This window comes from Mobula birostris, chromosome 10 (genome assembly GCF_030028105.1).
Source record: "Mobula birostris isolate sMobBir1 chromosome 10, sMobBir1.hap1, whole genome shotgun sequence".
NCBI classification, from domain to species: Eukaryota; Metazoa; Chordata; class Chondrichthyes; order Myliobatiformes; family Myliobatidae; genus Mobula; species Mobula birostris.
In genome coordinates this window covers 133,137,754-133,151,714 of record NC_092379.1, presented here as the reverse complement: position 1 = coordinate 133,151,714, position 13,961 = coordinate 133,137,754, and the positions used below count along the sequence as shown (strand labels likewise).

At 43.5% G+C, this 13,961-nt stretch overlaps 1 protein-coding gene across 1 annotated transcript in view; it reads right to left on the bottom strand.

Annotated features, from left to right (window-relative positions):
• Positions 1–13,961, bottom strand: part of npas2 (neuronal PAS domain protein 2) — a 97,197-nt gene that overhangs the window by 32,092 nt on the left and 51,144 nt on the right. The window contains exon 12 of the mRNA XM_072269775.1: positions 13,609–13,756. Coding sequence (XP_072125876.1) covers positions 13,609–13,756 — 148 coding nt within the window. The remainder of the gene's footprint in view (positions 1–13,608; positions 13,757–13,961) is intronic.

Below are 13,961 nucleotides of genomic sequence, written 5' to 3'. Positions count from 1 at the left end.
AAGTAGCCTCATGTGTGGCACCTTATCAAAGGCTTTCTGAAAATCCAAATATTCAACATCTACTGCATCTTCCTTGTCTAGCCTACTGGTAATTTCCTCAAAAAATTCTCTCTCTCTCTCTTCCATCGGGCAGAAGATACTAAAACTTGATAGCATGTAGTACCAGGTTCAAGGGCAGTTTCTATCCTACTGTTAGGAGCCTATTGAATGGTTTCCTTGTATGATAAATGAACCCTTGACTTTAAAATCTACACTCAGTGGCCTCTTCATTACGTACACCTGCTCGTTGTGGGTGGCATGGTAGTGTAGTGGTTAACACAATGCTTTACAATACCAGTGCCCCAGATTTAATTCCTGCTGCTGTCCGTAATGAATTTGTACGTCCTCCCTGTGACTGCCGTGGGTTTCCTCTGGGTGTTATAGTTTCCTCCCACAGTCCAAAGATGTATTGGTTGGTAGGTTAATTGGTCATTATAAGTTGTCCTGTGATGAGGCTAAGGTTAAAGTTAAATCAGGTGTTGCTGGATAACGTGCCTCAAAGGGCTGGGAGGGACTATTCTGTGCTGTAGCTCAATAAATAAATAAATAATACAAATATCTAATCAGCCTATCATGTGGCAACAACTTCCTGCATGCAGACATGGTCAAGAGGTTCAGTTGTTGTTCGAACCAAAGATCAGAATGGGGAAGAAACGTGATCAGAGTGACTTTGACTGTGGAATGGTTGTTGTTGCCTGATGGGGTATCTCAGAAACTGCTGATTTCATGGGATTTTCACACACAACAGTCTCTATACTTTACAGAGAATGGTGGGAAAAAGAAATAAAAGCATTCAGTGAACACCAGAAAGGTGAGAGGAGAACGGCCAGACAGGTTCAAACTGACAGGAAGGCGACAGTAACTCAAATAACCATGAGTTACAATAAGGGTGCAGAAGAGCATTTCTGAATGTACAACACGTCAAACCTTTGAAGTGGATGGGCTACAGCAGCAGAAGACCATGAACATACACACAGTGACCACTTTATTAGGTACAGAAAGTACATTAACATATTGTGAGGGTCTCAGATACTTACAGGTGCAACATGAGTCTACCATGGGTTAAAATTTAATATCAACACCTTTTGATATCATGTTAAGCATGTTTAATGTTACTGGCAAATCTTCATGGTGATGTTTAGTGTATGCAGAAAGGATCATAAGTTGATGGGGAACGATGATGATTCCATATACCACTTGTAAAAGTTATAAGTTAAAAGTTACAAACACAAGAGGTTCTGCAGATGCTGGAAATCCAGGGTAACACACACAAAATGCTGGAGGAACTCAGCAGGCCAGGCAGCATCTATGGAAGGGAATAAACAGTTGACGTTTCAGGCTGGGCCTCTTTATCAGGAAAAGGGCAGAAGGCAGAATAAGGAAGTTGGGGGTAGGGAGAAGTACAAGCTGGAAGACATAAGTGAGACCAGATGAGGTGGTAGGCAGGTGGATGGGGGAAGGGGATGAAGTAAGAAGCTGGGAGGTGATGGGAGGAAGAGGCAAAGAGCTGAAAAGGAAGGAATCTGATAGGAGAGGTCAGTGGACCATGGGAGAAAGGGAAGGAGGAAGGCAACCAGAGGGAGGGAAAGGTATTGTGGTACTATACTACTTTGCTCTTTAACTTCAAGGCTGTTTTCTTCAGTTTCAAAAGGATATTCTCAAAGGAGTCCGCAAACCTCTTGAGAATAATGCCATTGATGAGTGCTTGAGATTGCAGTGAGCTAGCCTGCCACAAGAGGGTGGTCTCGGCCTATTGTTTCATGAATAGATGCATGATTGATTGATCTTTCTTGGAAAAAGTACTTGTTGTTTGTATTAATAATTTTGTTAATTTGCTAAAGGTCAATGGAGTCACCAGTTAACTAATCACTGTTTGAGTAAGATTCATTGTTGTTTAGAGAGCTAAAGTCTATAAATTCATCCCAGGTGGTATATATGGTCATTACAGACATCCCACCTCTCCCGGGAGTTCTGGGAGTCTCCCGCATATCGACAGTGGCTCTGTGATGCCCGCAAATTATGTACAATATCCTGGAAATCGATTTTTTAGAGAGGGAGAGGGATCTCTCTTTGTGCTAAGTAAACCTATCAGTTTTCTCTGTGGGCGGGCTTTACAGTCGACCTCTCTCTCTCTCTTCCATACTCCATCAGTTCAGTTACTGCCGTCTGTAATGGCGCTGAAATCATCCGGACAACTGTCGGTGATGAAATACAAAAGCCTGGTGAAGAAATTCCCAAGGCTGGCAGTGACAACCTGACTACGCACGGCTGTCCTATATGGGCGGGGCACGTTGGCGTCTTAAAGGGGATTAGAGTGGGGTTTAAATTGGAGAGAAATTCCAAAATCATCAGCTAAGACATCTTTAAAAACACGCTTGCAGCAAGCAAATCCTTCGGGGTTTTTTTCCTGAAACACTTCCACTTACGGGTACATCGAAGCCCGTGATGGGCTGGGTTTAAGCGCAGCCGTTTTCAGAAGAAAAAACGATTTTGATAAACACCCGGCCCCCACCGAGGTCTCGTCATTAGGACAGCGAACTGTTTACCTGTGCTGCGCACTTTATATGCATTTTGAATTACACTTTATTAAATAATATGGTATTATATTGTTTTATGTGGTGTGCGTGATATATGTATTGTGGCTACATCGCGGTCCGGACAGAGGTTGTTTCGTTTGTGGACAATCAGCCAGATGACAATAACCTTGAACTTGAAGATAGAGAACTTCTAAATCACTCATTTAAAATCCCCCATTTCGATGTGAAAAAGTAAGTTCTATCCTGACAATTGCAGGCAATGTGTGTGTGTGTGTGTGACTACGGACGTATCTGCGATCGGACGTTAAGCGGTGCACACCTGCAATAAGGATACACCTTATGCTTTTATTTCTTTTAGGGATCACAACATATTAGGGAGGCTAAGCGCAGGGAAGGCTGCTCAAGTATTTCACAGTTCTTTTCAGCAGAAAACCAAAGTCTGACAGAGAAGGACGCTCGAGCTGAGGTGTACTTTACATCTTTCATCATTGAGCATAACTTGCCATTCCAGGTGTGTAAGCACACAGGCAAGCTACTCAGGAAAATGTTTCCTGATTCAGAAATAGCAACAAACTATGTCTGCTCATCAACCAAGACAGCAGCTATTGTGAACATGGCACTTTAAGACAGAATTCAGAAGTCAGCTGTCTCATAAAACACTTGTGAGTCTGATGTCTTGCAAAATTAACAAATTCATTGACGCAGACTGCTATGAGGTTGAGACCTCCCTGAAATGAGTTTTTGCAAGGTGGGATGTCTGTCGTTACAACACTGTGAATTGAAGGGCCTGTGCTGTACTATTATATGTTCTATGTGTTACTACTAAATAAAGATTATGTTCAACTTCTGGTAACTTACACCCTCCCCCTTCTCTCTTCAATTCCCCACTCTGGCCTCTTACCGCTTCTCGTCACCTCCCCTTGGTGCCCCTCCTCCTTCCTTTTCTCCCATGGTCTAGTCTCCCCTCCTATCAGATTCCTTCTTCTCCAGCCCTTCACCTTTTCTACCTGTCACCTCCCAGCCTCTTACTTCATCCCTCCTGCCCCACTCACCTGGCTTCACTTACCACCTGGCTTGTACTCCTTCCACTCTCCCCACCTTCGTAATCTGACTTCTTTCCCTTTCCTTTCCAGTCTTGAAGAAAGATCTCAGCCTGAAATGTCAACCGTTTATTCTTCTCTATCGATGCTGCCTGACTTGCTAAGTTCCTCCAGCGTTCATTTTCTGTGTGTTACTCTGGATTTCTAGCATTTGCAGAGTCTCTTGTGTTTGAGATTATGTTCTAGGTTCTTATCTATCACGTTGGAACTAAGTTTTGGTGATAGAGTACAAAATGTTAAGAATGTGTCCCCACCGAAAACTTGAATAATTTTCTTGCGACCATTGGGTGAGGGATGATAGAATTCTATAAAATGGCGAGAGGAATAGATGGCTGTAAGTAGTCGGGGACAAAGACTTAAGGTGAGAGGGGAAAGTTTGAAGGAGATCTATGATATAGATTTTGTTTTACACGGAGCGGTAGGTGCCTAGAACCAGGTAGCAAGGGGAAACTAATATTATAGCTATGTATGACTAAGAGGAGCAGAAATAGGCCATTTGGCCCATCAAGTCTGTTCAGCTAATCCATCATGGTTAATTTACTATCCCTCTCAATACCATTCTCCCACCTTCTCCCAATAATGTTTGACAGCCTCATTAATTATGGACTCCAACTTAAATATTGTATACCCAATGACATGGCCTGCACAGCTGCTTGTGGCAATGAATTCCACAGATTAACTACCCTCTGGCTAAAGAAATTCCTCCTCATCTTTGTTTTAAATGGACGTCCCTCTATTCTGTGGCTGTGCCCTCTGGTCCTAGGCTCCCCCACTTCAGGCTGCATCCTCTCCATATCCAGTCTACGTCACCCTTTCAATATTCAATATGTTTCAATGAGATTCCCCCTCATTCTTCTAAACTCCAGTGAATACAGGTCCAGAGCCATTAAATGCTCTTTATATGTTAACCCTATCTTTGCTGGGATAATTTTTGTGGACCTCCTCTGGACCCACTGCAATGCCAGCACATCTTTCTTAGATAAGGAGCCCAAAAGTGCTCACAATAGAAACAGAAAGCTGACAGCACAGTACAGGCCCTTTGGCCCACAATGCTGTGCCAAACATTTAGTAATTACCCAGGGTTATCCATAGCCCTCTATTTTTCTAAGCTCCATGTACATATCCAGGAGTCTCTTAAAAGACACTATCATATCTGCCTCCACCACCGTCGCCGGCAGCCCATTCCACGCACTCATCAATCTCTGCCTATAAAAACTTACCCCTGACATCTCATCTGTACCTACTTCCAAGCACCATAAAACTGTGCCCTCTTGTGTTAGCCACTTCAGCCCTGGAAAAAAGCCTCTGATTATCGACACGATCAATGCCTCTCATCATCTTATACATCTCTATCAGGTCACTTCTCATCTTCTGTCGCTCTAAGGAGAAAAGGCCGAGTTCACTCAATCTATTCGCATAAAGCATGCTCCCCAATCCAGGCAACATCCTCGTAAATCTCCTCTGCACCCTTTCTATAGTTTCGACATTTTTCCTGTAGTGAGGTGACCAGAACTGAGCACAGTACTCCAAATGGGGTCTGACCCGGGCCCTATATAGCTGTAACATTACCTCTCGGCTCTTAAACTCAATCCCACAATTGATGAAGGCCAATGCTCCGTATGCCTTCTTAACCACAGAGTCAACCTGTGCAGCAGCTTTGAGTGTCCTATGGACTTGGACCCCAAGATCCCTCTGATCCTCCACACTGCCAAGAGTCTCACCATTAATGCTGTATTCTGTCACCATATTTGGCCTACCAAAATGAAGCACCTCACACTTATCTGGGTTGAACTCCATCTGCCACTTCTCAGCCCAGTTTTGCATCCTATCGATGTCCCGTTGTAACCTCTGACAGCCCTTCACACTATCCACAACACCCCCAACCTTTTTGTCATCAGCAAATTTACTAACCCATCCCTCCACTCCACATCCAGGTCATTTATAAAAATCACAAAGAGAAGGGGTCCCAGAACAGATCCCTGAGGCACACCACTGGTCACTGACCTCCATGCAGATTGTGACCCATCTACAACCACTCTTTGCCTTCTGTGGGCAAGTCAGTTCTGGATCCACAAAGCAATGTCCTCTTGGATCCCATGCCTCCTTACTTTCTCAATAAGCCTTGCATGGGGTACCTTATCAAATGGCTTGCTGAAATCCATATACACTACATCTACTGCTCTACCTTCATCAATGTGTTTAGTCACATCCTCAAAAAATTCATTCAGGCTCATAAGCCATGATCTGCCTTTGACAAAGTCATGCTGACTATTCCTAATCATATTATACCTCTCCAAATGTTCATAAATACTGCCTCTCAGGATCTTCTCCATCAACTTACCAACCACTAAAGTAAGAATCACTGGTCTATAATTTCCTGGGCTATCTCTACTCCGTTTCTTGAATAAGGGAACAACATCCGCAACCCCCCAATCCTCCGGAACCTCTCCCGTCCCCATTGATGATGCAAAGATCATCGTCAGAGGCTCAGCAATCTCCTCCCTCGCCTCCCACAGTAGCCTGGGGTACATCTTGTCTAGTCCCAGTGTCTTATCCAACTTGATGCTTTCCAAAAGCTCCAACACATCCTCTTTCTTAATGTCTATATGCTCAAGTTTTTCAGTCCGCTGTAAGTCATTCCTACAATCACCAGGATCCTTTTCCTTAGTGAATACTGAAGCAAAGTTTTCATTAAGTACCTCTGCTATCTTCTCTGGTTCCATACACACTTTTCCACTGTCACACTTGATTGGTCCTATTCTCTCATGTCTTATCCTCTTGCTCTTCACATACTTGTAGAATGCCTTGGCGTTTTCCTTCATCCTGCCTGCCAAAGTCTTCTCATGGTCCCTTCTGGCTCTCCTAATTTCATACTTAAGCTCCTTCCTGCTAGCCTTATAATCTTCTAGATCTCAATAATTACATAGTGTTTTGAACCTTTCATAGGTTTTTCTTTTCTTCTTGACTAGATTTTCAGCAGCCTTTGTACACCATGGTTCCTGTACCCTACCATCTTTTCCCTGTCTCATTGGAATGTACCTATGCAGAACACCACACAAATATCCCCTGAACATTTGCCACATCTCTGCCGTACACTTCCCTGAGAACATCTATTCCCAATTTATGCTTCCAAGTTCCTGCCTGATATCTTCATATTTCCCTTTCCTCCAATTAAACATTTTCCTGACTTGTCTGTTCCTATCCCTCTCCAATGCTCTGGTAAAGGACAATAGAGTTGTGATCACTATCTCCAAAATTCTCTCCCACTGAGAAATCTGACACCTGACCAGGTTCATTTTCCAAAATCAGATCAAGTACAGCCTCTCTTCCTGTAAGCTTAACTACATACTGTGTCAGGAAATCTTCCTGAACACACCTAACAAACTCCACCCCATCTAAACCTCTTGCTCTTGGGAGATGCCAATCAATATTTGGGAAATTAAAATCTCCTAACACGACAACCCTGTTATTATTACACCTTTCCAGAATCTGTCTCCCTATCTGCTCCTCAATGTCCCTGTTACTATTGGGTGGTCCATAAAAAACATCCAGTAGAGTTATTGACTCCTTCCTGTTCCTAACTTCCACCCATAGAGACTCAGTAGACAATCCCTCCATGACTTCCTCCTTTTCTGCAGGCATGACACTATCTCTGATCAGCAGTGCCACGCCCCCACCTCTCTTGCCTTCTTCCCTGTCCTTTCTAAGTAACCATTCCTCCCCGAGCCTTCTAAGTCTGTAATGGCTACAACATCATAGCTCCAAGAACTGATCCATGCTCTAAGCTCACCTGCTTCGTTCATAATACTCCTTGCATCAAAATAGACACATCTCAAACCATCGGTCTGAGTGCATCCCTTCTCTATCACCTGTCTATCCTCCCTCTCACACTGCCTACAAGCTTTCTCTATTTGTGAGCCAACTACCACTTCCTCTGTCTCTTCAGTTCAGTTCCCAACCCCCAGAAATTCTAGTTTAAACTCTCCCCAATAGCCTTAGCAAACCTCCCTGCCAGGATATTGGTTCCCCTTGGATTCAAGTGTAACCTGTCCTTTTAGTACAGTTCACACCTGCCCCAAAAGAGGTCCCAATGATCCAGAAATCTGAATCCCTGCCCCCGCTCCAATCCTTCAGCCACACATTTATCCTCCACCTCATTCTATTCCTATACTCACTGTTATGTGGTACAGGCAGTAATCCTGAGTTTACTACCTTTGAGGTCCTGCTTCTCAACTTCCTTCCTAACTCCCTGTAGTCTGTTTTCAGGACCTCCTCCCTTTTCCTACCTATGTTGTTGGTATCAATATGTACCACGACCTCTGGCTGTTCTCCTTCCCACTTCAAGATATTGGAGACGCGATCAGAAACATCCCGGACCCTGGCACCTGGGAAACTACTATCCGTGTTTCTTTTCTGCATCCACAGAATCGCCTGTCAGACCCCCTAACTATAGAGTCCCCTATCACTGCTGCCATCCTCTTCCTTTCCCTACCCTTCTGAGCCACAGGGCCAGAGGTGCGGCCACTGTTGCTTCCCCCAGGTAGGTCCCGCCCCCAACAGTACTCAAACAGGAGTACTTATTGTTAAGGGGGACAGCCACAGGGGTACTCTCTAGTATTTCACTCTTGCCCTTCCCTCTCCTGACTGTTACCTACTTGTCTGTCTCCCGAGGCCCTGGTGTGACTACCTGCCTGTAGCTCCTCTCTATCACCTCTTCACTTTCCCTGACCAGTTGAAGGTCATCGAGCTGCAGCTCCAGTTCCCTAACCCGGTCCCTTAGGAGCTGCAGCTCGACGCAACTGGTGCAGATGTGGCTGTCCGAGAGACTGGGCAATACTCCAAGTGCAGTCTGACCAATGCCTTATAAAGCCCCAGCATCATATCTTTGCTTTTATATTCTAGCCCTCTCGATATGAATGTTAACATTGCATTTGTCTTTCTTACTACCTACTCAGCCTGCAAGTTAACCTTTAAGAGGACTGCCAAGTCCCTCTGCAGGTCTAATTTATGAATTTTCTCCGTTTAGAAAATAGTCTACACCTTTATTTCTTCCCTTCACTGCCACTTCTTTGCTCATTCTCCTAATCTGTCTCTCCTTCTGCTTTCTGAACACTACTACTACTTCACATTGTCCGCAAACATGACCACAGCATCAATTCTTTTATTCAAGTCATTGACACATAACATGAAAAGAAATTATCTGAACACTGATTCCTATGGAACACCATCAGTCACCAGCAGCCAACCAGAAAAGGCCACCTTTATTCCCACTATTTGCCTCCTGCCTCTCAGCCAATCTTCTATCCATGCTAGTATCTTTCCTGTAATACCATAGATCCTTATCTTGTTAAACAGCCTCATATGTGGCAACTTGTCAAAGGCCTTCTGATACTCCAAGTGAACAACATCACTGATTTTCCTTTGTCAATCCTATCTGTTATTTCCTCAAAGAATTCTAACAAATTTGTCAGGCAAGATTTTCCTTAAGGAAACCAGGCTGAATTTGGCTGATTTTGCCATGTCTCCACATACCCAAAAACCTCATCTTTAACAAAGGACTGTGACATCTTCCCAACCAAAGATCAGGCTAACTGGCCAACAATTTCTTTTTTTCTGTCTCCTTCCCTTCTTGAAGAGTGGAGTGACATTGTCAATTTTCCAGACTTCTAGAACCATTCCAGAATCTAGTGATTCTTGAAAGATAATTAATAGTGCCTCCACAATCTCTTTGGCCACCTTTTTCAGAAGTGTGTAGTCCATCTGGTCTAAGTGACTTATCTACCTTCAGACACTTCAGCTTCACAAGCACCTTCTCCTCAGTAAGAGCAAAAACACTCACTCCGCCCCCTGACAGTCTCACATTTCTGCAATTCTGCTAGTGTCTTCCACAGTGAAGACTGACACAATATTCTTATTAAATTCATCTGCCATTTGTTTGTCCCCATTACCCCCTCTCCAATGTCATTTTTCAGTGGACCAATATCCACTCTCATCTCTCTTTTACTCTTTATAGATAGAACAAGCTGTGAGTTTGGGCACCAATATTCTTCGCATGGATAGATCAGCTGTGATCATGCTGATACAGTTCTTTGGGGCTTTTAATCTGAATCACAGGTTAAAAATCCACTCCTGTATCTCCAAAGTGCTGGGCCAGTGTATGTACTGCATTCCCTGTGAACAGAAGGGAATGGTGAATCACTGGTCTCACTGCTACTTCTAGTCCTTCCTGCTCAAGTGCATTCTGTTTCACACACATGTGAAAAACACAAACTTGTCAACACACACAAAATGCTTGAGGATCTCAGCAGGTCGGGCAACATTCCAATCTGATTCCTTCTTCTTCGGCACTTTGCCTTTTCCACTTTTCACCCCCCACCTTGCTCCTCACGTGGTCTCATCTCCCAGCTGCCAGCTCGTACTCCTTCCCATCTCCCCCATTCTCTCATTCTCGCTTCCTCCCCCTTCTTTTTCAATCCTGATGAAAGCTCTCAGCCTGCAATATCATCTGTTTGTACACCTCCCTAGATACTGCCTGGCCCACTGAGTTCTTCCACTATTTTGTGTGTATTGCTCTGGATTTCCAGCATCTGCAGATTCTCTTGTGTTTATGACCTTGGCAGCTGAGTACAAGGTAACACACGTGGAAAATGAACGAAATGCCAACACCTTTTTGCTATGACTGAAGTGAATCAGACAAAACCAACAGCATTCAGTGAACTAGCAAAATCAGCAATGTTATTAAAGGTCTGTTATATCTTTTGCGGGTGGCAGGATGGAGATATGTGTCTACCAAAAGGAGGTGTAAGGTATTTCTTCCCTCCGCTAGCCTGCAGGCCACCCTTGGGCAAGGTGATGTACCTGCTTAGCCCCTGATCAGTGTCAAATGAAGCCACAGGAGCAGGTGGTGGATGGCCATATGAGCAGCTGGTGCATATCACAAGACCTGGTTATGCGACCACTGACACCAAGCAGATAATCTCTGAAGAATATTGATAATGGCAGGGGTTACCCGTCTTGTGAAGACATTGCCCAGAAGAAGGCAATGGGAAACCAATTCTGTAGAAAAATTTGCCAAGAAAAATCATGGTTGTGGAAAGACCATGATTGCTAATGTCAGATGACACAGCACACATCTTTTGACCCTCAAAATATCCAACCTTCAAAGAACCTACAAACACCAGTGCATTTATTTTTGAATACCTCATTAAATGCACCTTTGTGCATGTTTACTTAATATTCAAAGAATCCCTAAATCATCTTGTTGATAAATAAACCCATTAACGATCTCTTCAAGAACTGAACAGCTTGGGGAGTGAAGGGGACACAGCTCATCACCTAAGTAATCAGGTGATTAATGAACGTCACGATGCTGGGGAAAACCACCATCTTTGCTTTGAATAATATGGTAGCATTTTCAGGACTGATGGGTGCATCTGCTATTTTCCCAATCACTCTGACACAGAGACAGGTGCCATTGTGATATGTATTGACATGTTGCTAACTGAGTTTGTCGGTCTTTGTTCATACGTATATATATTTCATGAATTCTACTGTATTTATTTTCCAGTAAATGCCTGCAAAATAATGAATCTTAAGGTACACATATGGTAACATATACAAACTTTGATAATAAATATTATTTTGACTTTGACTGTGCAGTGTATCTCCATTGAGAGGAAGCAGAATATAAATATTACACTTCTGATGACCTCACGATTCTCTTGATGGGAATATTCTCAAGGGTTTGAAAATAAATATGTTTGGACCAGAGTGTCTAGGTATGTAGAGGAGGCTTGACCCAAATGCAAAGCAGTGGAGAGGATTTAGTGGTGAGAATTAATAATAAACTGCAAAATAACAAGCCACAAGGGGGCCACGAAACAAGAGAGAATGGATACAAAGCAAGACATGGCAACAAGGTAATTGAAGGCTAGGAACAACTGGTTGAGGCTGGCTGGTTCGTATGAGTGAACAAGGATTGTGGAGGAGAGCATGGTTTAAATAGGCTGCAGGTAATGATTGGAAAAGAGAGGCAGGTGATTCTTGTTAGCTGGCTGAAGACTAGAAGCTGCCTGCCTGTGCACGGCAGACAAAGAGTTGTTTGTATTAAACTGAAAAGTTTGTATATTTTGAATATATAATAAATAAGACTTTAATACTTATGCCAAAACTGTGCAAACTCTGTCCATTAGAAGACACACTGCAAATACAATGGATCTGGCATGGGAGGGCAGTGATAGGGTACATAAAAATATTAAGATACAAAGCTTGCTTTATTTGTCACGTGTACATTGAAACATACACTGAAAGTTGTGTCAATGATCAACACAGCCGAGGATGTGCTGGGGGCAGCCCACAAGTGGCATCAACAGAGCATGCCCACAACTTGCTAACCCTAACTTGTCATCTTTGGAATGTGGGAGGAAATTGGAACACCCGGAGGAAACCCATGCAGTCACAGGGAGAATGTACAAACTCCTTACAAACAGCAGCAGAATTGAACTTGGGTCTCTAGTGCATAATAGTGTATGCCAAATAGTTCACTACCATGTAAGCCTTGAGGATCTCCCTCGTAGAGTTGTAGAGTACACCAGCACAGAAACAGGCCCTTCAGCCCATCTACTCCATGGCATATTATTATTCCACCTAGTCCCATCGCCCTGGACCTGGACCATCGCTCTCCATACTCCTCCCATCCATGTACTTATCCAAACTTCTCTTAAATGTTGAAATCAAACCTACGTTCACAATGTACCCTTTAAATCTTACTGAAATCTTCCCTGTAGATAGGTGACCAGACCTGCACATAATACTCCAAATTAGGCCTCACCAATGTCTCAACTCCTGTACCAATGTTTTGTTTTATGTAGGCCAATGTGCCAATAGCTCTCTTTATGATCCTATCTACAGGTGACACTTCTTTCAAGGAATTATGGATCTATATTCCCAGATCTCTCTGTTCTACTGCACTCCTCAGTGCCCTACTAACCTACCCTGGTTTGCTCTCCCAAAGTGTAACACTTCACACTTGTATTTATTAAATTCCATCTGCCATTTTGCAGCTGGGCCAGATTCCACTGCAAGCTCTGATAGTTGTCCTCACTGTCCACTATGCCCCATATCATGGTGTCATCTACAAATTTGTTGATTCAGTTAACCACATTATCATCCAGATTGTTGATAAAGATGGCAGGCAACAATGGGTATCTCTCCACTAGTCACAAGTCTCCAGTCAGAGAGGCAAGTATCTACAACCACTCTCTGGATTCTCCAGTGAAACCAATGCCAAATCCAATTTTTTTACCTCATTCTGCCTTGAGCAACTTCCCATTCTGGCACTAACATAGCATGCCCACAGTGTTCAACACAATAAAAACACAACACAGGACAAGCAGTAGCAACAACAGGATAAAACAAAGCAACAGCAAAGTGAGCACCTTTCCCACTGTCCCTTACACACACACACACACACACACGCCTCCAACCCCAGGAAAGGCCTCTTCCAGACCTTCAGTCTTTGTCACCGACTCTCAGACTTGCAGGGGACACCTTCAAAAGGCGATGCCTCAATATTGAGGAACCTCATTACCCAGGACATGCCTTCGTCCCATTGCTGCCGTCAAGGAGGAGGCAGAGGAAGCCACACACACAATGTTTCAGGAACACCTTCTTCCTCTCTGCTGTCAGATTTCTGACTGGACAATGAATGCACGAACACTACCTCATTACTTCCTTTGCTCTCTTTTTGCACTGTTTCCGTAATTTATTATATATATTTCTTATTGTAATTTATAGATTTATTATTATGTATTGCATGGTATTTCTACCAAAAACAACAACTTTCATGACAAATGCCAGTGATGTTAGACAGATTCTGATGCTGTGGTCCCAGCTGACCTGTGCCATGTTACTAACTACATGGACATACATACCTGACGACGCTGTGAGTGCAAACGATGAACTCAGGCTTGGAGTTCCACTGGTGAAAGGTGATGTAATACTGAGTCTGTAGCCAAATCCACTGTTGTCCCTTTGTTAGGAAACGATAGTAGCAAGACTTGCCCTTCCCGAACTGCATCACTGCAAAGAAGAAATAGCACATTAGTGGTAATCTTTTTAATACGTAACTGTAGGTTTCAAGAACATTTTAGTTCCTGTTAAGTTCGTAGTCATGTCCAATGTTCAGGTTAATTGAATCAACAGAAATTGACCACATCCTCCCTGGCTTTTATGTCCAAAGTGATAAGGAACTGCTGCATGCTTGCTCTTGCAAAAATGTGGCTCC